Raw genomic sequence first — 23,176 nt, forward strand, 5'->3', positions numbered from 1 at the left:
GATATGGCGCTGCCGTTGTCAGTCGTCTTCAATCTCGGTCCGTAGGGATATACTACGTGTTTGAGTTTCAATGGTTGTCGTCGATGTCATGAGGGAACTATGCAGACTTCGGGCAATACACAATGTATGAACGAATTTCATACCTCCACACAAATCCCGCTGTTCGCCAATATCAACTTAGGACTCCGGCTTGTGCACATGCCTCCCAGGAGGGTACAATCCAAGAACGAGTAACTACTATCTGGAGGTACAAGGCATACGTATGACGAAACAGCCGGCCCAGCAGTGCGCTTATCAGATGTAGCTATTTATATCAGCCAAGGGGCAGTCGTTGGGTAGGTGCCTACCACGACCTTCTATTTTGATGGGACAAATGGTGCAACAGAAAGCAATGCTCGCTCTGATTAACCACCTCGTAGGTATAGAATTCGGGTCACGAATTGAAAAACATTCTAGCAAATCTCACAACCAACCCATCATCGACATCCATGTAATGCCTCCATGGACTAAGATTCACATTCAGAGCAGTGCATTCCCAATAGAACGTAACAGCGCCGTCCCGCTCTCTCTGAAACTCGCTCCTTATATCCTTGATGGACAATACAGCCATTACAATAACGCAGGTCGATCCCACCGCCGCAGCCACCGGTGCGCCAGGATGATACTCGTGGTATAACTTCTTCCAGTAGCTGAGGCTCCTGTACTCGGAGCTCAATACGTTCGAGGTGATCATGCATATGGGTATCAGGAGCGGCGGTATTATTGCGATCAAGGTGCAGGTGAGGAAGGTTGCGAGGAGCCCTTCGACGGCTATACCTCCTCCAGCTGCCCAGATGAACCTGGGAGAGTGGAACAGCCAGTCCTTTGAGCAGATTTGTTGCGCAGTGCATGAGGTGAATCCCGGGGCTTCTTGGATCTGAGAGGCGAGGCAGTCATATACCGGGTGTCCAGAGCTGTCGGCATGTAGAGAGCTGAAAAGATGAGCCCCTACTAGCCATTGCACAGCTGCGATCACGCGCAGTATCCACCGCGTGAAGCGCAAAGCCGTCGGTCGGTTTCTCAAAAGAGGTATACCGCAGACAAAAGGGTGATATGCCAGCAAGTCGCTATACTTCCATGGCGATATCCATCCAAGTACCGAGGGGCGAGGATATCGTGTCTGGTCCGCACTCCACCAGCCAAATCCGACCCACCACCAGACCAGAGAGGCCGCATCATAGATGATACCAAGCCAGTCATCCCAAGCTAGTCTCCCACATTCAGGTCCCGAGCCCGCAGATGCCTTGTACACGGTTCGAGTGTGCCACACAGCGACGAGCAGCGTTCCAGCAGCCGATATCCAATCGGCGATGGTGACTTGCCAAAGGGCCGACTCATGCGGTTTCGATGGAACGACCTTGAAGTTGTTAAAGCAGCTCAGTGCTTCACACCAGGTCCCCTCGGTATCGTTGTACACCGGAATGTGCTCAGCGGTAGCTAAAACACCGATCCCATGGTTTTGGAACTGCTTGAAAACAGTCTGTTCCAGGTTTTTAAAGTCCTCATATACACTCGTGCAGTTATAGTAAGGCTCTGGCGGCGTGTTGAAACAACTCTCGAAGCGCGTATTCTTATACAACGTGTATCCCGGGGCGCCAGTATCGGATCCGTCGTTGTCTGTGGTTACGCCCAAGATGGCAATAACGAGCGAAGTTATGTAAAAACCGGCGAGAGCGATCAAGCATAACCATATGGCAGCCCATATGAAGTAATGTCCACGTTTCGAATGAGGCCGTCGGGGATATTTGGGAAACTCGCACTCATCTAGTCAAATCCATTGCAGCATTAGTAGACGAATGGCAGCAAAGGGATTTAGGACAAACCGTATGCTGGGTATTCATCGCTAGCATCATAAAAGAACTCCTCCCGTCGGGTCATCGTTGATAGATCGACAGGTGCTAGACCGCAACCTGGGGGTGGGTAAGAGGGCAGCAGAAAAGAAACGCCCTCGGGTTGGCAGCCCGCTCCATTATCTATCAGGTTGGACCATTTTGAAGTGATGTGGCAACAGGGGCCGTAAGCGCCCATCGATCCTTCAAAGGCACGAAAGCCCAGGTAGCCTTGCGCACCTTCAGCATTAATTGGACCGCTCTGGTCCTCCCATTTCCCGGCAGGCGTCCTGCGCAACGCTTAGCATTGGCTCCTCATCTGCAGGGACGCCACGCCAAGAAACGCGAAAGGCTACCCCTACAAATATTCCAAGTTTGCTGTGTGTCGGGTCGAAGATGCAGTGTCCCAGCCCCACGGCCAGAACATCCCGGCGAGGCTTAGAATCGGGCTGTGGCTCTGTCTGCAGTTTTCCGGCCCCATCATGTATCAAACAAGGCAGACGTCGGTCTCTCAGCCTAAAATGTCAGTATCGGTAGTTTTCGACTTTTCCCGCCGGCGGCCGTAGCCAATCAGTACAAGACGTCAGCATCGTGATTATCCAAGTCCGCAATCGTGGTGTTGAATGGTTTCATCATGTGCTCGGGACAAGTACACCTTTGAGCTGCCAGGGTAGGAAGGTACGTGGTTCGTACCTTCCCAACAGTCCTGGAGGCTTCACGCTCCTTCCTTGTTAGATACTCATTGGGATGCGATCGCTCCTTCCACAAACGACCAGACGGAGATAAGGCCCGGGGTAAGGGCGGCATACTGAGCCTAAGTGTGCGAGACACGGAGAAGCGATTAGAGACGAACTCAGAATTGAATCCTCATTTCGTCGCTCAGTAAAAAATTAGATGTACAAAGAATAAAGGTTCCAAACGCCGGTAAGCTAAAAAGACAAAATGACGACGATATAAACTCCCGTGAGGGTCTATCCGGTAATAACTCGAGGCGGCGCACCAACTTCCCGCGCACGCTTTTCGCGAAAGTTGTGCAACCTTTCGCCGATGAGATAGAACTCATCTCTAATGCTCACTTTCCACACTTCTACCTGGCGGCAGGTGAGATATGCGAGCCAGACTACCATCGCCATGCTCAGGGTAGCAGGATAAGCGTAGCGGTACACTTTGGGTTGCAGCTCTGGTTGAGAGGAGAAAACAGTAGAGTTCAAGACGAATCCGCAGGAAAGCGGGAGCGTGACTGCAATGGCAGCCAGCAGAGCCATTGGCAGGAGGAGCGCCCGAGTTGCAAGCTTGACGTTCGGCTTCAGCCACCCGTCATGAAAAATTCCGTTGAGCGCTGCTGCGGGGCGGGATCTCGTATGCCACATGGCAAGTTTGACGGCCATCTGAACATAGAGCACACCCAGAGCCCAGTCCTGGACAAAGTGAATGACATGGTCCTGTTCGCTGCCAAGGTATGTGTGGATGGGAATAAGCACATAGAGCTCTATCGCGAGAGCGAATATAGCGGGTAGGAATATCAAGAAACTCGTGACAATGTAGGCGAGACGAAGGCCGCTAAGGAGGACGTCCACCACTCCACGGATTACCTCCACGGGTGAGCGCAAATAGCGGCCGGCATGATCCTCTATCATGTCAAAGCATGCCCGGCAGGACGCTACAAAGCAGGCAGCAGCACAAACGACGCCCATGCCCGTAGAGAATGCATACACGTCATTAACCGGTCGACCCGGGACGTAATAAGACATGATTCTCCGCCCAATGACCAGGGGAAGCACTGTAACGCCTACCCCTGTTGCTGCTGCGAACATCCAAATCATGAAGAGAAATGCGGCGATCCTAGTTCTAAAGTAAGGTGGAATGTAAACCTTGGTGAACATGTCATTCAACCGGCCGTGGAGGCCTGTGTCGTTATCGGGTTTCCCATCAAGTCGCTCATTCGATTCTGAGACTTCCAAAAACACGGGACTTCCCTTGGGGATGCGGACTTGATCGGAAAACGGTGCGCGGACGAATTTTCCGTTGCGCTTCTGCTGAATAGTCGAATCCTTTTCATCCGAATCGGGATTCTCGTCTGCTTTGTTGCCCAGCAGCTGGCTCCACCAGCTGTGATTTGCAGATTCATCCTCTTCATCTGTGCGTCTTTCGCCAAAGAAGAAATCCGACAGCCGTAAGAAACGAGCACACTTGCGGAACCACCAGCTGTACAGACTATGCAGTCCATCCGAGGGCTTGAAGGCCTTGATTGCAAGCGGAATTCCGAAGTTGTAGAAAAGCAAATCAATCGGGAATTCGAGGACCGGGTCTTTGGACGACCAATGCGCGGGAAGGACTCCCTCGAATCCGTAGTAAATGCCCCAAACAATGCCTCCTAGACACACAATCACCAGAGCACCATATACAAGGGCGCTGAAGGCGATTTTGCGGAGCTGTGTGGTTATATTTCGCTCGAGAACATCTCGCACGGGATGGAAGGTAGGGTCATCAGGGTCACGGATGAAGTCTAGACAAGTCAGTGATATTCCAAAATATCATTTCACAAAACTCACAAAGAACGCCCGTCCGCATAATCTTCCTGCACATAGAGACGAACAGAGCAAAATGAAACATATAGCATGTGCCGATGAACCAATGGACGAAGAGTGAGGTAAGCGGGTAGGCAGAGGTAAACGCGATCCGGGATGAAAGGGTGGCATTCTCAAACAGTGGCATTAAGGCGATATCAAGCAGCGAGCCACAGTATAACGGAAACACTATCATCTCAATTCCAATGATGAGAATGACCTTCATCACTCCACCGGCCTGGTGGAGCCCTTCCGCGACCATGCCTTCAACTCGCTGTCCTCGGTCTGCTCCAGAAACGAATCGCGCGACACGGAGATAGCCAAGTCCGGCCAAAGACACAAGAAGATAGCCCATCAAAATAGCGATAGTACGATCCTTCGTATCCCAAACTGCCAGGTTGTACTCGAGGGTTCCATCCGTGGGCGGTAGCACATTTGGATTGTGCCAAACCGCCTTGAGTGAAAAGACATGGGAGTAAAGATTGTGGCCATATTCGTACAATTGACCTTGAACATTGGCCAAGAGGCTGCCGAGACTACCAATGGCGGATCCCAAGGAGAGAATTTTCGAAAGGTCGAAAGATGCGATGTTTAGGGGGAGATCATACAGGACGAACTTGCCGAGCAGATAGACCGTGCGGCACAGCGTAGCGATACGCGCTTCGTGAATCTTCAATGCTTGGTGGGAAAGCACAGAAAACATGGGGACGTCCGCTTCGTGGAAGACAAAGAAAGTATTGACCACGCTACCCAACCTCTGACTGCTTGCATCGATGAGCGACAACGAGGCGGTAGTGATGGACTTTGTCCATTCGCCCAATGGAATGAGAGTTGCAAACGGACTGAGAAGGACCCTGCATATCAGACTGGTCCAATACATAATGTAGCCTAGACTGCCAATGAGGGTGTCAAGGATGACATCGGCCAAGACTGAGATTGTAGCCATGGGAACACCCAGAATGAATTGCACAGGGTTGACGAAAAGCAGAAGCGCGAGTTTGCCAGCAAGGTATGGAAGCCAGATGCCAGCAGCGACCGTAAAAGATATTAGCAAGGCGCAAAAAACTCCGTTCTGTAGTAGGCCAAAGATAGGGCCTTGCATGCCAATGAGTTCCAGGATGCCTTCGAGATCGTCGGCCTCCTCAATCGCGTCGATATCATTCGCATCAACACCAATTTCCGGGAAAGGTGCTGCATTTTCGGGCGGGTTGGCATCAAAGTCAAGAATGTTGCCATTGTTGCCTCCGTGGCCAAACGCCTCGACAGCAGGTTCATCGACAATCTCCTCTTCGTCTTCCGGGAGTGGTCCGGGGATTGCATCGTCAGGGTTAACATCAGCCCAAAACCAATCAAGAATACTTCTTGCCACGCTCTTATCAGGTTCCGCACCCGTTTGGGATGAGTCGGAGGGAGGTCGAGCGCCATCAACTGACTCTGCATCAGGCGTTCTGTTCAGTGCATTGATGTTTGCTTCAACATTGCCAGCCGGCGGCTCGTGTTCTGATAACGGGGCGTACTGCCTATCTTCAAGTTCCGCAGCTCGGAACCCTGATGACTGCGGTGCGAATGGTATACCAGATGGGGAGCCAGCGTTTGTATTCGAGGTAGGTGAGTCTGGAAAGGCTCGCCTTTGCGAGGGTAACTCCAGATCGGGAAAGCCAGCCTGAGCTTCGTCCACGGCGACCGTTTCCGCATTCGACAGTGAACTGGAGCCAGAGGGTCCAGGGAAAACCTGCTCGCGAAGCCGAGAGCGCGGTGATTCATCGTTCTGTAAAAGTCCAGTAACCGCGGTAACAAGCCATGCGAGTTCTTCCTCTCGACCTTCGTCGCGAACGATATTGAGCATTTCTTGAAGGTCGCCGTTGGTGCGTGTCCAGAGATCTCTAAAAAGCTCCGTGTACACATGAGGCCATTGAGGGTTGATCTGAGGCGTTCTTTGCTGAGGGAGATTGAAGTTAAAGCCATCGTTACCCTGATAGTTGCGACGGATGGGAGGTGTCAAAGGACCTTCCGCAAGCAGATTCCGAAACTCCGCAGGCCCTACATCGCCCATCCGCGCTCTGTTAAAGAAATCGGGATCGACGTGCAATCTAGGGGGCCTAGGGTGAGGCTCTACAGGGCGAGGGTTGATGTCTTCGTTTTGCAAGTCATCCGCAGGCAACTCTTGATGAGGGTCAGGCCTAGGGGCTTCTGGCTGCTGGGCTGGGCGATTGTTCGCTATTAACTGGTCGGCAGCTTCCCGCTCTCCTTCCGCAATGTTGTCAAGGGGTTGTTGTTGAACGACCCATTCCCGTATAAGGAATATCAAAATAAAGGAGACCACAACCAGCAAGGTGATAAGCTGTCCTTCTAGAGTGTCAATGAGGATATTGTTAAAAGTAGGAGAAGGCGTTAGCGAGTTCAAGAATTTGACGTCCGAGAGCCAGGATGGCCGGCGTTTGAGGGGCGTTGTTGTTACGTTAGAAGAGTCGGCGGAACCAAAACTAGATGACATTGCGGGAAAGAAGAGCGTAGAGAATGCCTTTCTCATGAGCGTAAGTAGCAATGGTTCAACTGGCGAGAAGCCGAATACTGACGGCGATTGCCCTTCGATCGAGCTGGGTTGAGCTGCCTCGGCAGAGCTTGTAGACAATGTGGCATCACCAAGCGTTGCGTTCTGGCCAAGGTAATCCGGCAAGCCTTGCTGAGCCGCATCCCCGCTAGACCAACGGCCGTCAGCAAGCCAGAAAAGAGCCCTCCAGATTGCCCTCATGGACCAAGGAAGCCACCCAAGCCAAACGAATGCGACAAGAACCCATCGCAACCACGTGACAACCGTGCGGAGAGTATGTAACAGGAGTTGTTTCATAAACAAGAAGGCGGGTATGCTGTCCGGCATCGCAGGATCGTAAACTTTGGTGAATTGAAAAGGCGTTTTGCACAGCTCACAATGTTTCTTCTGAGAATGAGCCAGCCATTGCACAAGGCAAGGCTGGTGCACGAACTTTATACTGCCACTGCATTTGCAAGGGTAGTAGAGCTGGTCTTGTTCCGTGGCCTCCCCTCGACAAATCCGACAGGTATCCGGTTCCTCGTGCTCTCTCTCCTTCCCTCTCCGATTTGTATCGTAGGCAGGGTCATTCATTATATCGTGGAAATTCGAGGCGCTCGCCGGTTCGCGAAAGTGACGCACCGGAAACTCCATCTTCGCGGCAGAGTTGACGGTGGTGTTGCTCTCAGTAGCAGCGGGCGAGACCAAAGGTTACCATCATTCGCAGGCGAAATATTTGGTCCGGGCAATGACGGAAACGTTCACGGTCGGGGGTGATAGGACGAGGGAGTTTGGCAAGGCGCAGGTCAGATGCTAGCGTGTCTTGCAGAGCCTAGGATTAGAATCGAGCCAAGTGCTGCTCACAGCGAGTTGTGGCAAGTGCATTCGAAGTCATAATTCATGCGTGATGTTGCTGATGAGGATAGTGGATGAATCAGCAAGGCCTCCTTTTTGGGCTGTAAGTTCTCACGTGACAGCCTTCTTTTCTGGGTAAAAGCAAGCAAACTACATCTTCTGGCATGGACTTTTTGTAGCAAACATTGGAAAAGGCTCTGGTTGAGCAGTTGGGCGCCCCAGCTGATACTTCTCTCCTAGCTTCGCTGCTCTCAGCGTCGACGCGCATGTCATGTATGCCCAATATGGGTGAAAGGGCGAGAATATATACTTCTAGCAAGAGTTGGCCTTGGCAAGAATACTACTTGTATCCCTGCAGGAGCTCAAGGTGAGTATTAGATTGGTAAAGATTATTATATCAATAACGAACAGTTTAGTTATCCACAACCCTTAAAATTGTTCAAATAAAGCAATATTACTCTGTTTGCAACCATGTCTGTCCCATGGGCCCGTCGTTTGCCATGAGGGGGAGGCTGATATACATATTTCTCTGACGACCACCTCTGATTTCTTCAACCTACTCTCCCAGAGCCTCTGTACGCTCAAATTATTGACATCCACCTCGTTCCTAATGAGTGGAAGACTTGGCGGGTAAGTGAAAGCCTCATGTCCGCAGCGCCACGCTCAGTGTTTCAGGATTCTATCCTCGCCGCTGTTTACGTTTGTTGTTGGCGAAGCAAAGAAGGGTTTGTCGTACATTCCGGTGCTCTTGGAAGCCTTTCGTCAGCCCTCGATGGCCTAATGAATGGCAACATGATCGAGGCGAGTACCCGTTGTGTCGAATGGCATGACGTTGACAAAGACATTTGTTTGGCTATGCGAAAACGCCTATTTGCGCGACTATATACCAGCGCCTTGTGCACGGAAAGCAACCGCGAAAGAACTGCTAGAAGCTAGCCCGAAGTTACCAAAGGACGTTAAAGCCCCACGCTGAACCCTGACGGCAATGTACCCTTGGATGGTCCGACCATGATTCTTTTGCTGGTAACAAGCCGATATCGAACCCTTCTCTCGATCAGAGCACTTTCCATGACGATGAGCTTCCCTACCGGGAGAGGAGTATATGGAGTAGGCATCTCCGCGACAAGCTTCATGATCTCGTGATTGATCTAACAGCGCATAACGATGCCGTGGGACAAACCTGGGCAATAAAGGCAAAGTCACAACCAAGCGACGACTTCACTCTTATATTTGCCGCGCACGTTCAGCTATACAGCCTTGCCGACAAGTACTGCATGAAGCCGCTCACGCAACTTGTCCTCTTCAAGATCAAAGCGAGATCTTCAAGCTGTGATGCGAACATTGGCGATGTCGTTGAATTCATTTGGTTCGCATACGACTGTACCCCAAATATTGGCAAGAGCCGAGATGGACTGAGGACGGTGATCCTTTGTTATGCGGTATCCATTGTTGGGCAGATCTGGGCCATGAATTGTTTCTCGAGCTGCTGGCCGAGGGAGGTGAATTCTGCTTGGATTTTTGGGAAAATGATTTGGACCTGATCGCAGAGGTTCGGCCTCTTTTCTGCAATGTTGGCTTGAAAATTGCATGTTGCTAAAAGAAAAAAAAATACAGACCGCCACCGAACCTCTTGAAGTCCCGTACGCTGCATAACGCACGTGGTAAATCATAGATGACAGATTCTAAAAGACTGAAGAACCCTGGCTGTGTCGTCATAATGTTTGGGGATAAGATCATCTTTGGGAGTAATTAGAGATGCCAAGCCAACACGCTGTACGAATCATGCAGTGATATTCATAGTGTTTAGCGCCACTCGAAAACAATGACCTCACTGACCAGAAATGATCGCGATGATATCGAACAATGCAAGGCGACATCGCCGAAAGGTGTGGGAAGCGGTGACACCTTTAAAGAACCTTGAGGGATAAAGTCCCAGCCGTTTCCTGGCCAGACCCCTTCCCGCTGTGGTCGCTCACAAGCTCCCATGCCAAGCCCGAGCCGAAATTGTTCGCGCGTGCTTTTGAAAGCTGAGGCTTCGCGCTTGTGATTATTATTCCGCTGTCAGATTTTCTTCAAGTCCTGAGCTGTCCCTCCACCGTGAAGCTTTCGGCTCCTTCAGAGTTGACGCCCCGCCTTTCCCTTGAATGCTCGAGTAACCGTGCCGTCGTCGCTGTTTCACTCCAACGACCAATCCCAGTCTGCCAACATAACAACTCGGACGTCTTCCAGGTCACGCGCTACCGCCGACTTCCCGTTGGGGACCCATCAGTCATGGCATCGTCTAACGGCAAGGTACTGGAAACAAACGACAGAGCTGTGGCCGTTCCCGACCAGCGATCAAAAGCGAAGCGAACGAGCCGTACTCGGTGGACTGTTGGGTTGCTGGTTCGGTATGTTTGACTTTTCCGTCGATTAATGTTTAGTGACTCTAATAAGCTCTGTTTAGACTTTGTATATGGTACTTCCTGTTGACGCCCTTCTTCCGATGCCCTTCTCACGAATCCGACTTGACCGAATCTTCCCCCCGCATCTGCAAACCGTACCTCACCGCGAAGTCTTATGTTGAACCACACGTTGCTCCTTATTACAATGCCCACGCTGCTCCTTACGTCGACGCCGCACGTCCTTACGTTCGCGTGCTAAACGAGAAGGTCTATACCCCCGCTTCCAACATCGCGAGACAAGGCTACGAGGCGTATGGTGCTCCGGCGCTGGATCGAGCCCAGATCTACGGGCAGCAGCAGTGGGATGCCAACGTTGTCCCCCATATTCAAACCGCGAAAGCCAAGGTAAATGCTTGGTATGGAGTCCAGGTAGCTCCACATGTGCGACAGGTTACGACTGCCGTGTCGCCTTATTACCAAAAGGTCTACCGAGCGTATTGGGCAACTTTGGATGGCTATGTTTTGCCGTTCGTCGCCACGTACAGGCCTTTTATTGGGAAGACATACGCCTCTGGGCAGGGTATTCTGACGACTACGGTTCTGCCATACGCACATAGCACATGGTATCACACGGTCTACTTTGTCAATAACTCGGTGTGGCCCAAAATCTCCAACCTTTACTCGGAGAATGTCGAGCCGCAGCTTGTCAAGATCGGCCAGAGGCTTGCAAGCTACCGGGAAGGCAAACGTTTGAGGAGCGCCACTGACGAGATTGAGAGGTAAGCACAGTGCCCACTCTTTATTTTTTATTTTTTTTCTGCTAATAAAGAAGCAGTGCCGCTGGATATACTTCCCCTTCTTCTGTATCGGAGGATCTTAGCAAAACTGAAGCGACAAACACGTATTCGGATCCAGTGGCACCTACTCCCTCACTATCTGCCGCAGAACTAGCGGCCCAAACACGCGACAAGATTGCCTCCGATCTGCGGACCTGGAAGGATCGATTTGCTTCGGCCTCTGAACAAGGCGTTGAAGGTCTAGAGACACGTGTGGTCGAGGTTGTTGCGACCTACTTGGCGAGTGGTGTTCAAAATTACGGAGAGAATCTCGTGACTGCCCTTCAAAGCGCTGTGGAAGACCAGACAAATACTATCAAGCGCCGCATCAACCTGCTAGCCGAGTCTCTCCCTTTTGAAGAGTCTCAGGAAGACGAAGACGCGGCAGTTGAGGAACTGCTCAAGGAAATTCGAACATCTGCCGTGTCTATCAGAGACCGTGCTCACGTGCTCCGAGAATGGCGGATCACCTTTGGAAACCAGCTCATAGACAAGGTCTCAGTCGCTGTGAACTCCACCCTCGCAGTTCTAGACAATGTCCGCGACCTCGGTCTGCAGGAGATTGGAATGAGATGGGCCTGGATGGATGGCGTCACTTACAAGGACTGGGAAGATTACCACGCCCTCAAAGCTGAATTCGAGGACTGGAAGGAGAAGTTCCGTGAGATTGGCCTCAAGCACGCAAGGATCGAAGCAGCGAAGGAAAAGGCAGATGATATTCTCTATCGCGGAATGGATGTCGCCGAAGCTGCGGCCAAGGAACTCGCTCGTCTGAAGGATGTTGGCAAGTGGAAAATCGCTGCCCGTGAAGTAAGCGAAGACTTTGATACCAGGTCCGAGCCTCCTCCACTGCTCCCGAAGCCCAGCACTCCGGTCGAAGAAGACATTCCAATTGTCGCAGATGAGGAGGGCGCCGAAGCAGCCGTAAATGAGAACGCCACAGAAGCGGACAGCGAAGCCTCCGTGTTGAGTGATGAGGTTGTCAAGCCTGAAGGCAGCCAGGGCACTCTCACTGATGATGAGATCTCGGAAGCCTCGAGTGTCCTCTTTGAGGACTCTGCAACTGACAGCGAGAGCAATCTTGAAACCGAAGAATTGAGGGACCAGATTGACTTTGGCGTGCCGCAGGCTGCTTTTGGAGCCGCGGCCGCTGCAGTCCCGGTCTCAAATGAGGCAGATGACACGGATAGTCTGGAACATGATGAAGTTGTGGAAGCCGAGGCAACCAAACTCTCCGAGATATTGTCGCAGTCCCTAGGAGTTGAGGAGCTCAACAGCACTCCAATTCCAACGCCAAGCCAGTACCCTACTCCAAACAAAGCAGTAGAGGATCTTCTCTCGCAGCTGCTGGCCGATAAGGATGCCGCATACGCCGAGGAAATACTGAAGAAACTGCACGCTATCTATGAAACGGCAGAACCGAGTGCGGCTCCAACAGCCAACGTGGTTGAGGACGAAACGGTGTCTATCCCTGTGGTTGACGAGCAAGATAACGTCTATTCCATCCTCCCAATCCCAGTCGCAGAGGAGGCACCGAAGCAACCAGAAATCGCAGACACTGTTCCTGACTCTCCAGTTTCCGAGGAGGATTCTGAGGACCTGGAACCGAGTGCCCTCAACCCTGAGCCGACACAGGTAGCAGAGTCGAATGAAGATCAGACTACCCCGGAAGATCTCTAAAAGCGATTACAAGAAGCTCTCGGGTGCAAGCCTGACGAACCAACTGGATGAATTTCATACTTGTTGAATATCTATTTTTTCCTTTTGCTTTGTTGGATCCTGATTATTCCCCACATAGTTCCCCATGATTTGACGACAGATTTATATGGCTATGACGAGACTCTGCTTGGCGATCTTCATGACTGTTTTATTAGTTTCCTTTCTCTGCTGGTGGCAATCTCTCTGTCTTATCCTCCCTCTTGTATCGATCGACCCCCTTTATGAATGCGCGTTTCCTTTCAGGCAAAATGCCAATTGCGGAGAAGCTGTATCAGCTTCTCTTGACTTGCAAGCGTATATATATTGAGAACAAAGTCTTCTCATACTAAATCCGCACGCTTATCAAATCCGGCATATATCAAGCTGTATCTTAGACGTAGATGAGCCCCTCAATCTCTACCGATACTGCACACGCCCGCCCCTCTTCTCCATCTTCTTCTGCCTCTTACTCTCCGCCCCTCCAGCACCACCCTGCTCCCCAGCACCCCCAAACCCAGCCAACCCACTCCTCATCCCCGTAACAGTACTATACGCCAACCAGCCCGAGTACAAGGGTATCACAATCCACAACCACCACCCGCGATCGCCAAACAAACACACAGCGCCGATACACCCCCAGGTCCAATACAGAACATCCCACATGTACTCCGTCAAGCCGGCGGCGCCAAGGTCCTCTCCGGGCGAGCGCAGCGAGCCATCAGCGGGGTTGTGGCTTGGGCGGCCGATGCGGTCGAGATAGAATTCGATCACGAGGGTTGGGATTGCGAACAGGTAGTAGAATTTCAGGGAGGCGGGGCGGCGGAAGACAAAGTGTAGAAGCAGATGGAGAGTGTGCAGGGCCGCTGTTATTAGGTGCGTGCGGAGGAGGACGGCGGCGTTGCGGGCAGCGAGGGTTTTGGCTGCTTTCTGGGTCGAGTTAGCAATTGGCCGAGTGAGGGAATGGTGAATGAAAACGTACTTGGGCCATGGTGTGCGGATTAGTAGAGGAATGTAGGCGTGGTCAGGATGATGCAGATGGGCGCTGCAGTAGTAGTCGAAGCTGCAGCTGTCGAGTGCCCTGTGTAAACTACCTGAGTTAGAGATGAGCTGCTATTTCGATAATCAAAATCGAAAGGCTCATTCCACCACTAAAGCGATATGGTGTTCTCTGAGGGACAGGTCGTCACAGGCGGTATTGGTGGTAGAAATGGCGTTGCCCACCACAACCGGACAAGCGCCCGCGGCCTCCACCAGCCACGAGCCAAATCGCCCATGCAAGACAGTCAACGGCAACGCCTTCAAAACATCATTGAGCTGAGCTGAGTTGTTTGAGACTCCACAGGTTCTATTTCGGCTCTATTGTCGTGCAACACCTTCCCTTCCCCAATCCCGAGTGCTCTGTTCTTTGTCGACATGCGATTTGATTTTCCCTGAGACTTTGTTTAGCCTGCAGGGCGTCACGAGTCGTCTCATTCTCCTTCACTCTTTCCACCACAGCCCCGGACCACTACTCGACTCCTCTCTAACGTGCTTCGGACAGTGGGGGGAGACTAGGTGAGGGAATCGACACAAAGACCATAGGGCCGTTGCTATATTTGTTGTTGCCCTTCATTTATACTTCTTCTCATTCCCCTCGCTTTGAGAAACTTTGCGGCCGACTTCGCCGACGGCCTGCCCAGCTGAGACTGAGAACTTGTGAAAGAATTACCAATCGTTGTTTCCTTTCCGCCTCTTGTCTCGTGCCTTTTTTTGACATCTGTGCGAGACACGCGGTTTCGGTTTATGTTTACCTCATGCTCCTTCGTCTGACAGGTGCCTTTCATATTTCTGCGACACGATCAATTCTTCGCGTTGACTGCAACGAACCCGTCGATATACCATATACGAACTCTGCCCTCGTATATCTGCGTTCGACCTCACCTCAAAATGTCACCATCAACGTCTCACATAGCTAGCCAACTGCGGCAGCTGATATACTACCATCTGGACAATAACATGGTCCGAAACGCGCTCTTCCTCGCCGGCCGCTTACACGCATACGAACCTCGGACCTCAGAAGCGTCGTACCTACTAGCCCTGTGTTACCTGCAGAATGGTCAAGTGAAAGCAGCATGGGAGACGAGCAGGAATTTTGGCACCCGAGGGACACATCTGGGGTGCTCGTACGTTTACGCTCAGGCATGTTTGGATTTGGGGAAATACACGGATGGAATCAATGCGTTGGAACGGAGTAAGGCGCTTTGGGCTTCGAGGAATCACTGGAGTAAGCATCTTCACGCTGGTAGTGCTTGAACCTCATGAGTTCTACTACCTTGGAAGCTGTGGCTAATATTAACATGTTCATTCCAATAGACAAGCACAGCGAAACGCGAAGACAAAATCTGCCAGATGCCGCCGCGGTAATATGCCTACAAGGGAAGCTATGGGATGCCCACAAGGAACATAATAAGGCAGTGGAATGCTACGTCGCAGCTCTGAAGCTGAATCCCTTCATGTGGGACGCGTTCGTCAATCTCTGCGAGACTGGTAAGTTTCGGCCATGCGAGTTGTGCGCACCTGTTTCTTTGGCTAACGAATCCCTAAGGGGTTGATATGCGGGTTTCGAATATCTACAAGATGAACCCGGAATTGTACAGTATGGTGTGCGCTGGGTTACAGGAAGATTTAAGATATTCGTCCGACAGGACTGCACCTCCAGATGGGCCGCTACAAGCACAGGCGAATGTGAACCCGAGCACGGATCCGTTTACATCTGGCGTGTCTCGTAACGATTTCTCGACTCATGGAAGCTCGGCCTTGTGGGAAAAGTTGAACGGAAGTACGGTTAGCGTTGCGTCTGCAGGGACCGCGCCGAACATAATGCGGGAAGGCATGGAAACACCGGGTGGCCAGAGCAGCGAGTCCGACGACCCTCGTGTAACCAACGGAAGCGGCGGCGCGGAACACTCGTGGGATCCGCCATTTGCCCCAGCCAAGAAGAACCGAACAATACAGACAATTGGCGCCGATCACTCAATGGATCCACCACCAAAGATGAGACCTACAGGTATTCGGCCAAGGTCGCGAACGAAGCCCGAGGCAGATGAACAGACCACGGAAAGGGATGTGACAGTGGGGCATCGGATTGGGGACCGCAAGCGAACTGTCTCTGGGCAAGTTGCGCATTCTTCTACGTCGCATTCGGCGGATCAAGGCCCAGCGCAGCGGCGGAGTGTGCGGCTCTTCAACCAAATAAAGCCGTCGTCGAACAAAATCTCGAGTACTGCATTGGGTGTGAAGGATGGTCGAGAAGTGAAGAAGGTGAGAGCTACCGGGACAAAGGGGCGCACAGCGATTACATCGGGTGTAGAGCGCGTGGTCAGCGGCAGCAATCGCAAACTTGTCAGCGACATCCACGACAGCGACACCAAAGAATACCGCGGTACATCATCGACTTCAAGCGGATCCCAGAACTCGCTTTCCAAGGTCTCTGCATCGGAGCGGTCCAAAGCGGTGGAGGCTCTAGGATGGCTTTTGGAACTGTTTTCCAAACTTGCCACTGGCTACTACTATCTCAGTCGGTATAGGTGCTCGGATTCTATCCAGGTTTTCACGTCTCTTTCCCAAGGTCAACGAGAAACACCTTGGGTTCTTGCCCAAATCGGGCGAGCGTACTATGAACAAGCAATGTATGCAGAGGCCGAGAAGTACTTTGTACGAGTCAAGGCCATGGCGCCCTCTCGTGTAGAAGACATGGAGATCTACTCGACAGTACTGTGGCATTTGAAGAACGATGTTGAATTGGCCTATCTGGCTCATGAGTTAATGGAAGTCGATCGTCTGTCGCCCCAGGCATGGTGTGCAGTTGGCAACTCATTTTCACATCAACGAGATCATGATCAAGCCTTGAAGTGCTTCAAGCGAGCCACTCAGCTAGATCCGCACTTTGCATATGGTTTCACGCTGCAAGGCCACGAATATGTCGCCAACGAGGAGTATGACAAGGCGCTGGATGCGTATCGGAGCGGTATCAGCGCTGATAGTCGGCATTACAACGCCTGGTACGGATTGGGAACGGTTTATGACAAGATGGGCAAACTCGACTTCGCCGAACAGCATTTCCGCAACGCTGCGAAGATCAACCCCACCAATGCCGTGCTGATTTGCTGCATCGGGTTGGTGCTCGAGAAGATGCACAACTTCAAGGCAGCGTTGGTCCAGTACAGCCGAGCTACTTCTATAGCTCCTCATTCCGTCCTTGCTCGCTTCCGCAAAGCTCGCGTATTGTTGAAGTTGCAAGACCTTAGGACTGCGATCACAGAACTGAAGATCCTTAAGGATATGGCGCCGGATGAGGCGAATGTGCACTACCTTCTGGGAAGGGCCTACAAGGCGCTCCATGATAAAGCCAACTCGATCAAGCACTTCACCACTGCTCTGAACCTCGATCCGAAGGTACGCTTCCTATGCCTCTGGCTTTATGCACACTAATCACTAACTTCTGCGCAGGCAGCACAATACATCAAAGACGCGATGGAAGCCCCCGACGATGAAGAAGAGGATGAAGATGATATGGCTTAGTCCACCCTTTCCCGTCTTCTCTCGTCGTCTATATCCCTTTTTTTGTTCGCGGCACCTCTTCCTGATTTTCATCATACCCCCTTTCCGCACTAGATTTGCTCTCTACCCTACGGTTTGCATACTCGAGGCTCGGCGTTTCGTTACTGGGTCAGTTTCATGGCAGCGACATGAGCATTACACGGGCGTTTTTGCAATGAGTTGGTTAAAAATGCATTTGCGGCATTCTCGAAACGGTGTCGAGATTCTGATTTTTGTACATTAGCGTGGGTTGGGTTCTTTGTCCTTGCAGGCGGGATGAGGCTTTGGCTCATCGAGAGCTGAAAAGGCCGCTCGGCATGCGATGAGCTTGTTGGCGGTCCGTTCCGCGGTGATTCTGCATGATCAAGGTTATTTTTAGTCTACATTATTATCAATGAGGCATGACATGCTACATGAGTTCATTGATGAGCGCAAACCCTTTGGCGGAGATAAATATTTACAATTTGTCTTTCATACAGAGTCATTCGCAACATTTAAATTACTCGGTATGGCCCAGCCCCTCACATATACAAGAAGCGCAGTACCAGTTACAGTGTGATACGTACCAAGGATTTCTAACCTATAGACATGAAATAATGTCCCTCAACTCATACCTTGAGAGATCTTCTCAACTGGTTGAGATGGACCTCGGACTAAATAGGCGGTGAGAAAGAAGCGGTGGCATACTGCCAGCTATACCTTATTCAGCTGCTAGCGTCATGTGAACGCCCCCATCATTTCTTGTTTTAATTTTGGGGCATCGTAAACCGTTGAGTCTTGAGACCTCGGAGGCAATCTGAATCTTGTCTCGATTTCTTTATATCGTTCGCTCGGACTATTATTCCCTCATTCAACCAACCTTTTTGCACCTTTGCCATGCTCTTCGCTGAGTTGTAGATATTTTGTTCGCCGCCTTTACCTACTCTCCTCACGTTCTCTTAGGGCCGCCTGACTTCGTCACGTTCCCTATTGGTTGTCCTGTGAGTAGAATTTACTTATATTGCCTCCTGGACGCCTGTAAACCGAATTTCGGAGGGCTAATTGGCATTTCACCTTGTTTGAAGCTCCTCCGGCTACCAACCATGTCGTTCCTCTCATATATTACGACGGGCGTCACCTACTACGTCCTCCTCACAGTCTCCCTCTTCGCCCTCGGACTCAAGATCCCACGCGCATCTTTTGCGGCCCGGTGTCTTGCAGCCTATGGCTCCCTCGTTCTGTGCGCAATCTACGGCGTCATCGCCTCAATCGTCCTCCGCCTCGTCGGCTACGGCCGAATCTCGCAATGGGCCACCGCGCGCAGCTTCAAGTGGGTGATGAGATTCACAACGGGCGTGCGGTTCGACATTGTCGAGGGCCAAGAGCACCTCAAGACCCGTCCGGCCGTCTTCATCGGGAACCACCAGTCCGAGCTGGACGTTCTCATGCTCGGAGCCATTTTCCCGCCGTACTGCAGTGTCACAGCGAAGAAGTCGCTTAAACATGTGCCGTTCCTCGGGTGGTTTATGTCGCTTTCCCAGTCTGTTTTTATTGACCGTGCAAACCGTGAGACGGCTGTGAAGGCTTTTGATAGCGCTGCAGAGGAGATGCGGGTTCATCGGCAAAGTGTGTTTATTTTCCCCGAGGGAACGAGGAGTTACTCCGATAAGCCGGAGCTGCTTCCCTTCAAGAAGGGAGCCTTCCACCTTGCTGTCAAGGCTGGTGTGCCTGTTGTTCCGGTTGTTGTCGAGAACTACTCGCACATTCTGTCTCCGAAGAATTACAGATTTGAAGCTGGATCTATTAAGATTCGAGGTATGTGTATAGGATTAGTCGGACTGACATCGCCGCTAACCGAAATACAGTCCTGCCGCCAATCAGCACAGAAGGTCTCACTCCTGCCGACGTTGACAACCTCACCAAGTCAACACAAGAGAGCATGCTGAAGAACCTCCTCGAGATCTCCCGCACCGAGCAGGTCGACGTTGCCTCGTCTCTCCGAAACGGCAAGTCTACCGCCGTTGAGATCTGATCGCGCTACAGGACAACGTTCTCATCCTCATAAGTTCGACTGGTAGTGAGCTGAATTGCTCGCTCTTACTACATCTCTCAAAATCTCTTGTACGATGATACGCCGATACGATTTCGATCTGATAGCACTACGATGAAGATATAGACCATCATTTGATTAGTTACATCGACGGAACAATCTTATAATCTGGCTGCGAAGTTTGGAGGGGTTTTGCTATGTTCTGGCTAGGTGCCGCGGTCCACAACAGGAACACGGTAGTGGAAGGGATCCGCCTAGCTGTGCGGTATGTATATGTGACACGCCTTAGCATCTGGTGGACAAGCGTTTGATATTGGAGCCTCATACCCTTCGGATATGATAGACGTCATTTACTTGTTAGCCATATTTTGTCTTATATCGCGTCAATAAATAATCTAGTTAGCGTGCCATGAGCCTCTCTCATCTCCTTTCCTTGACTGCTATGATAGGCAGTCACACGTTCCCATCGCACAAGGCTTGATATCCTGCTCGATATCTAGCTTCTCGAATGGTAGCCATGGATCCTTACCATCACCACCAGCAGACGCTGCCCCAACCCCACCGCCCCTCGCAGCTGTCGCAAACAGGTAATCTTTCTCTAGCGCAACAACCTCAATCCGCACATCCTCCACAACTTGCTTATAAAACGTCGTCTTAACACCGCGATACGGCTCCCCAAACACGCCTTCCCCGCTTTCCACCCCCGGCGCAACAACATTACTAAACTCCAGCTCGCGCAACCACGGGGCTAACAACGCCTCCCCCGTCATCTTGATATACGCCTCCTTGAGCGCCCAATACGTGTAGAATAACCTGTATCCATAGTCCACCAGCCGGTGCTCAGCTGAGCGTATTTCCGACGGTGCCCCGGTCAGAGACCTCATATCGGCCAATTCCCGCGCTGAGAAGACTTCGCTGAATATATCGATGTATTCAGCCAACGCCGCAAGACTCCGACCCTCACTTGAGCGACTCTGCCGCTCGTTCACGCATGTAATGTCAACACCGACCTCGGGCTTCTTCCACCCTTCCTCATTGCCGCCCTCCGCGCCAGTCGGCGCCCGTATCGTCGTTCCAACAATGGCAACCATCGACGCCTGGTGACTAACATTGAACTCAATTTCCGGAATCTGTACTTCTCGGTTGGTGTTATCCCCGCTCGGAGCTGGTGGAATGAAACATGGTCTCCGGTGGGGATCTGGCGTTCGGCTTATGCTGATGACGGACCAGGGAATCCGGCAGGTGCGGTGAATGAAGAGGTATTTTAGGAGGGCAGAGGCGAGGGACATGTGCTTGTCTTTTAAGTGGTAGAACTTCTGGACGGCTGTTTGGTCGGGTTCGCGGAGGGTGTGCAGGAGCGGGAGGGTGGTTGTTGTGCTTGTTAGAGGGCGCGTGTCGATGTACCAGCGTGTGAGCGCTGGGTACTCAGCAGAGCCGGAAGTTATCATTGTGATTGAGGTCTTCAGGGAAGAAGGAAGGGAGGGAGGGATTGATTGAGTGGTTTGCTGTTCTGGTTGCGCTGGTGGGTGATGTTTCCATGTGCGGGGCTGAGGTGAGATGCGAAGATTGACGGGCTGGTCATCGCCTTCTTGTTGTCATGTCGTGTAACGAGGGTTCTATAGTCATAAGTACATCTCGATCACCATATTATCATCGAAATCAAATTCAAGTATCAACAATGTTCGAGAATCTGTCGAAGCTCATAGACAGACCCTGAGGCTTATCCTTATCGAGAGGGGCAGCACGTGGCGATAAGGTCCAGAATCCACTGGTTCCTGCTTATGTAACCCCGAGTTTTATCGATAAATAGGGCGGAATGGAAGGGTGGCCAAAGCCCCGTCGATCATTCCTCTCTCTCAAAGGTGTGCAAATGATTAAGATAACTGTCGGGGTTCTCGCCTTGCAAGGCGCCTTCTACGAACATGTCATGCTGCTGAAGAAGGCAGCGCAGACGCTTACATCTCAGCAACTTTCCTCGTCGCATTGGGAGTTCCTGGAGGTCCGGACCCCGCAGGAGCTGGAGAGATGCGATGCGCTTGTTCTCCCGGGGGGCGAGAGCACGGCGATTTCTTTGGTGGCGGCTAGATCGGGTATGTTGGATCCGTTGAGGGATTTCGTCAAGTATGTTCACCCTTCCTTTCGTGGAAATGTGGTTGTTAGGTTTGGATTGGTGGGACTGACTCATACTTCATATGCAGGGTCCATCGCAAGCCGACATGGGGCACATGCGCCGGGCTAATCCTGCTCGCCGAGTCTGCCAACCGGACTAAGAAGGGTGGCCAGGAATTGATTGGAGGTCTAGACGTGCGCGTCAATCGCAACCATTTCGGCCGCCAGACGGAGAGTTTCCAGGCGCCCCTCGAGCTACCGTTCCTCGAGTCGCAAACACCCTTTCCCGCGGTTTTTATCCGCGCTCCCGTTGTCGAGAAGATCCTACCGCACCATGACGGAGTCCAGGTCGAGGAGGAAAAGCGAGACGAGACCGTTGTTGCGCCTTCGCGCCAGGCCGATGGCGAAGCCGCTGAGAAGGCAATTTCACGCGACGTCGAAGTGTTAGCGTCCCTCCCCGGAAGAGCTGCGCGTTTGGCTACCAACGGTAACCCGGTGTATGCCGAAAAAGAGGCCGGTGATATTGTTGCTGTGCGGCAGGGTAATGTCTTCGGCACGAGCTTCCATCCTGAGTTGACCGGTGATGAACGAATTCACGCCTGGTGGTTGCGCCAGGTGGAAGAATCTGTGAAACGATTATAATGAGATATATGACATAGACGACCACATCGGTCTGTTATGCATTGAGCGGTTAAAAGATGCTGTTCGGATTCAGTATCAAGATGTAAATAGTGTTTTGTGCGCCATTGTTCGCTCTCGGAATTAGACAGAATATATTGTATATCAACGCCGTAACTTGCCAGTCAAACCATATCTTAACCTTTTTTTTACCTACCGGCCCCATATTCCTCCTCCTCGCGTCGTCGTTGATCGTCGGCATATGCCCGTCCGTAACCACCACGACCCGGATCGTACTCCTCTCGGTATTCGTCGCGGACCTGTCCTCCAGATTTTCCGCGTCTGCAAGTGTCAGCGATCGCCCAAATCACAGAAGTTCTGGTTTGTGTTGCGTACCCGTATTGCCGACCTTCCTCAAAACCAGGGTCAAGATCCGTCCGGATGATTCTCTCATCCAGCTTGGTTCCTCCAACGTATTTCAGACAATCGAGCGCGTCCTGATGCGTGTAGTATTCGACAAAGCAAAATCCGCAAGGGGTCTTGTTGTATCGATCGAGGCCCATGACTAGGCGCTTCACCTCTCCGCACCTGAGTTTCGTTAGCTACAGATCCTGGAGCGCGATAAAATGGTGGCTGACTTGGAGAAGAGTTCATGAATCTGTTCTTCTGTCGTGTAGAAGGAGCTATAACGGTCAGCAACTGGAGTGCTTGGCGATCACACTATCGCAAGGGAGCTTACAGATTGCCCACATAGAGGGTGGTCGCGTCCCTCAATCCCTCCATGGGGTCTTTTGGCTCCTCGGGCTCATCATTGTATCTGCGCTTCTTGTTCTTTAAGGGAGAAAGGTCAGTTGATGACGTCTCGAATGTTCAAAGAATCTTTGCAAAGCTTACCTTTCCCACGTAATACGCGCTCGGTCGGTCGAGTCTCTCCACTGTGTTGCGTCGCTCTGGGATACTCATGGTCGCAAGCTGAGTAACAAAAGCGAATGTAAGAGAGCGAGTGTTGTTGGGTGTTGGGAAGTTTGAGAAACAGAGATGGAAGGGGAGCGCAGGAGAGCTTCGCTCGGTTCGTCTTGGCGCTGTTGCTGCTTCAACTCCGCC

The 23,176-nt window shown here is 51.7% G+C and overlaps 9 protein-coding genes across 9 annotated transcripts; 4 read left to right on the forward strand and 5 right to left on the reverse strand.

The window, feature by feature from the left end:
- Nucleotides 1-433: 433 nt before the first annotated feature.
- On the reverse strand, nt 434-1,917 carry BJX68DRAFT_270619 (uncharacterized protein; the record flags this gene model as incomplete). The annotated part of the gene is made up of 2 exons (XM_071046716.1): nt 434-1,803; nt 1,863-1,917. 2 exons carry the CDS (start codon nt 1,915-1,917, stop codon nt 434-436), a joined length of 1,425 nt encoding a protein of 474 aa, XP_070895068.1.
- Nucleotides 1,918-2,757: 840 nt separating this feature from the next.
- Nucleotides 2,758-7,870, reverse strand: BJX68DRAFT_166990 (E3 ubiquitin-protein ligase SSM4). Its single transcript, XM_071036974.1, has 2 exons — nt 4,421-7,870; nt 2,758-4,374 (listed from the first exon to the last, which is right to left on the reverse strand). Exons 1-2 carry the CDS (start codon nt 7,617-7,619, stop codon nt 2,840-2,842), a joined length of 4,734 nt encoding a protein of 1,577 aa, XP_070895069.1. The 5' UTR covers nt 7,620-7,870; the 3' UTR covers nt 2,758-2,839.
- A 1,921-nt stretch (nt 7,871-9,791) lies between these two features.
- BJX68DRAFT_167008 (uncharacterized protein) lies at nt 9,792-12,938 on the forward strand. The gene is made up of 3 exons (XM_071036975.1): nt 9,792-10,210; nt 10,267-10,983; nt 11,040-12,938. Exons 1-3 carry the CDS (start codon nt 10,092-10,094, stop codon nt 12,718-12,720), a joined length of 2,517 nt encoding a protein of 838 aa, XP_070895070.1. The 5' UTR covers nt 9,792-10,091; the 3' UTR covers nt 12,721-12,938.
- A 217-nt stretch (nt 12,939-13,155) lies between these two features.
- On the reverse strand, nt 13,156-13,726 carry BJX68DRAFT_270622 (SND2/TMEM208 family protein; the record flags this gene model as incomplete). Its single annotated transcript, XM_071046717.1, has 2 exons — nt 13,156-13,665; nt 13,718-13,726. The coding sequence occupies 2 exons, from the start codon at nt 13,724-13,726 to the stop codon at nt 13,156-13,158; spliced, it is 519 nt and encodes a 172-aa protein (XP_070895071.1).
- Nucleotides 13,727-13,924: 198 nt separating this feature from the next.
- Nucleotides 13,925-17,765, forward strand: BJX68DRAFT_244695 (anaphase promoting complex subunit bimA). Its single transcript, XM_071041359.1, has 4 exons — nt 13,925-15,001; nt 15,091-15,264; nt 15,323-17,172; nt 17,227-17,765. The coding sequence occupies exons 1-4, from the start codon at nt 14,665-14,667 to the stop codon at nt 17,296-17,298; spliced, it is 2,433 nt and encodes an 810-aa protein (XP_070895072.1). The 5' UTR covers nt 13,925-14,664; the 3' UTR covers nt 17,299-17,765.
- A 531-nt stretch (nt 17,766-18,296) lies between these two features.
- Nucleotides 18,297-19,556, forward strand: BJX68DRAFT_167050 (1-acylglycerol-3-phosphate O-acyltransferase SLC1). The gene is made up of 2 exons (XM_071036977.1): nt 18,297-19,110; nt 19,161-19,556. Exons 1-2 carry the CDS (start codon nt 18,399-18,401, stop codon nt 19,325-19,327), a joined length of 879 nt encoding a protein of 292 aa, XP_070895073.1. The 5' UTR covers nt 18,297-18,398; the 3' UTR covers nt 19,328-19,556.
- BJX68DRAFT_167044 (4'-phosphopantetheinyl transferase family protein) lies at nt 19,514-21,058 on the reverse strand. Its single transcript, XM_071036976.1, has one exon. The coding sequence runs from the start codon at nt 20,791-20,793 to the stop codon at nt 19,786-19,788; it is 1,008 nt and encodes a 335-aa protein (XP_070895074.1). The 5' UTR covers nt 20,794-21,058; the 3' UTR covers nt 19,514-19,785.
- Nucleotides 21,059-21,215: 157 nt separating this feature from the next.
- BJX68DRAFT_257753 (pyridoxal 5'-phosphate synthase subunit PdxT) lies at nt 21,216-22,096 on the forward strand (the record flags this gene model as incomplete). The annotated part of the gene is made up of 2 exons (XM_071043399.1): nt 21,216-21,466; nt 21,544-22,096. The coding sequence occupies 2 exons, from the start codon at nt 21,216-21,218 to the stop codon at nt 22,094-22,096; spliced, it is 804 nt and encodes a 267-aa protein (XP_070895075.1).
- BJX68DRAFT_167057 (nuclear cap-binding protein subunit CBC2) lies at nt 21,933-23,153 on the reverse strand. Its single transcript, XM_071036978.1, has 5 exons — nt 22,967-23,153; nt 22,812-22,903; nt 22,711-22,755; nt 22,469-22,660; nt 21,933-22,414 (listed from the first exon to the last, which is right to left on the reverse strand). Exons 1-5 carry the CDS (start codon nt 23,033-23,035, stop codon nt 22,282-22,284), a joined length of 531 nt encoding a protein of 176 aa, XP_070895076.1. The 5' UTR covers nt 23,036-23,153; the 3' UTR covers nt 21,933-22,281.
- Nucleotides 23,154-23,176: the final 23 nt, after the last annotated feature.

The sequence above is a fragment of the Aspergillus pseudodeflectus genome, assembly GCF_044049435.1.
Source record: "Aspergillus pseudodeflectus strain CBS 756.74 chromosome Unknown BJX68scaffold_51, whole genome shotgun sequence".
In the NCBI taxonomy this organism is placed as follows: Eukaryota; Fungi; Ascomycota; class Eurotiomycetes; order Eurotiales; family Aspergillaceae; genus Aspergillus; species Aspergillus pseudodeflectus.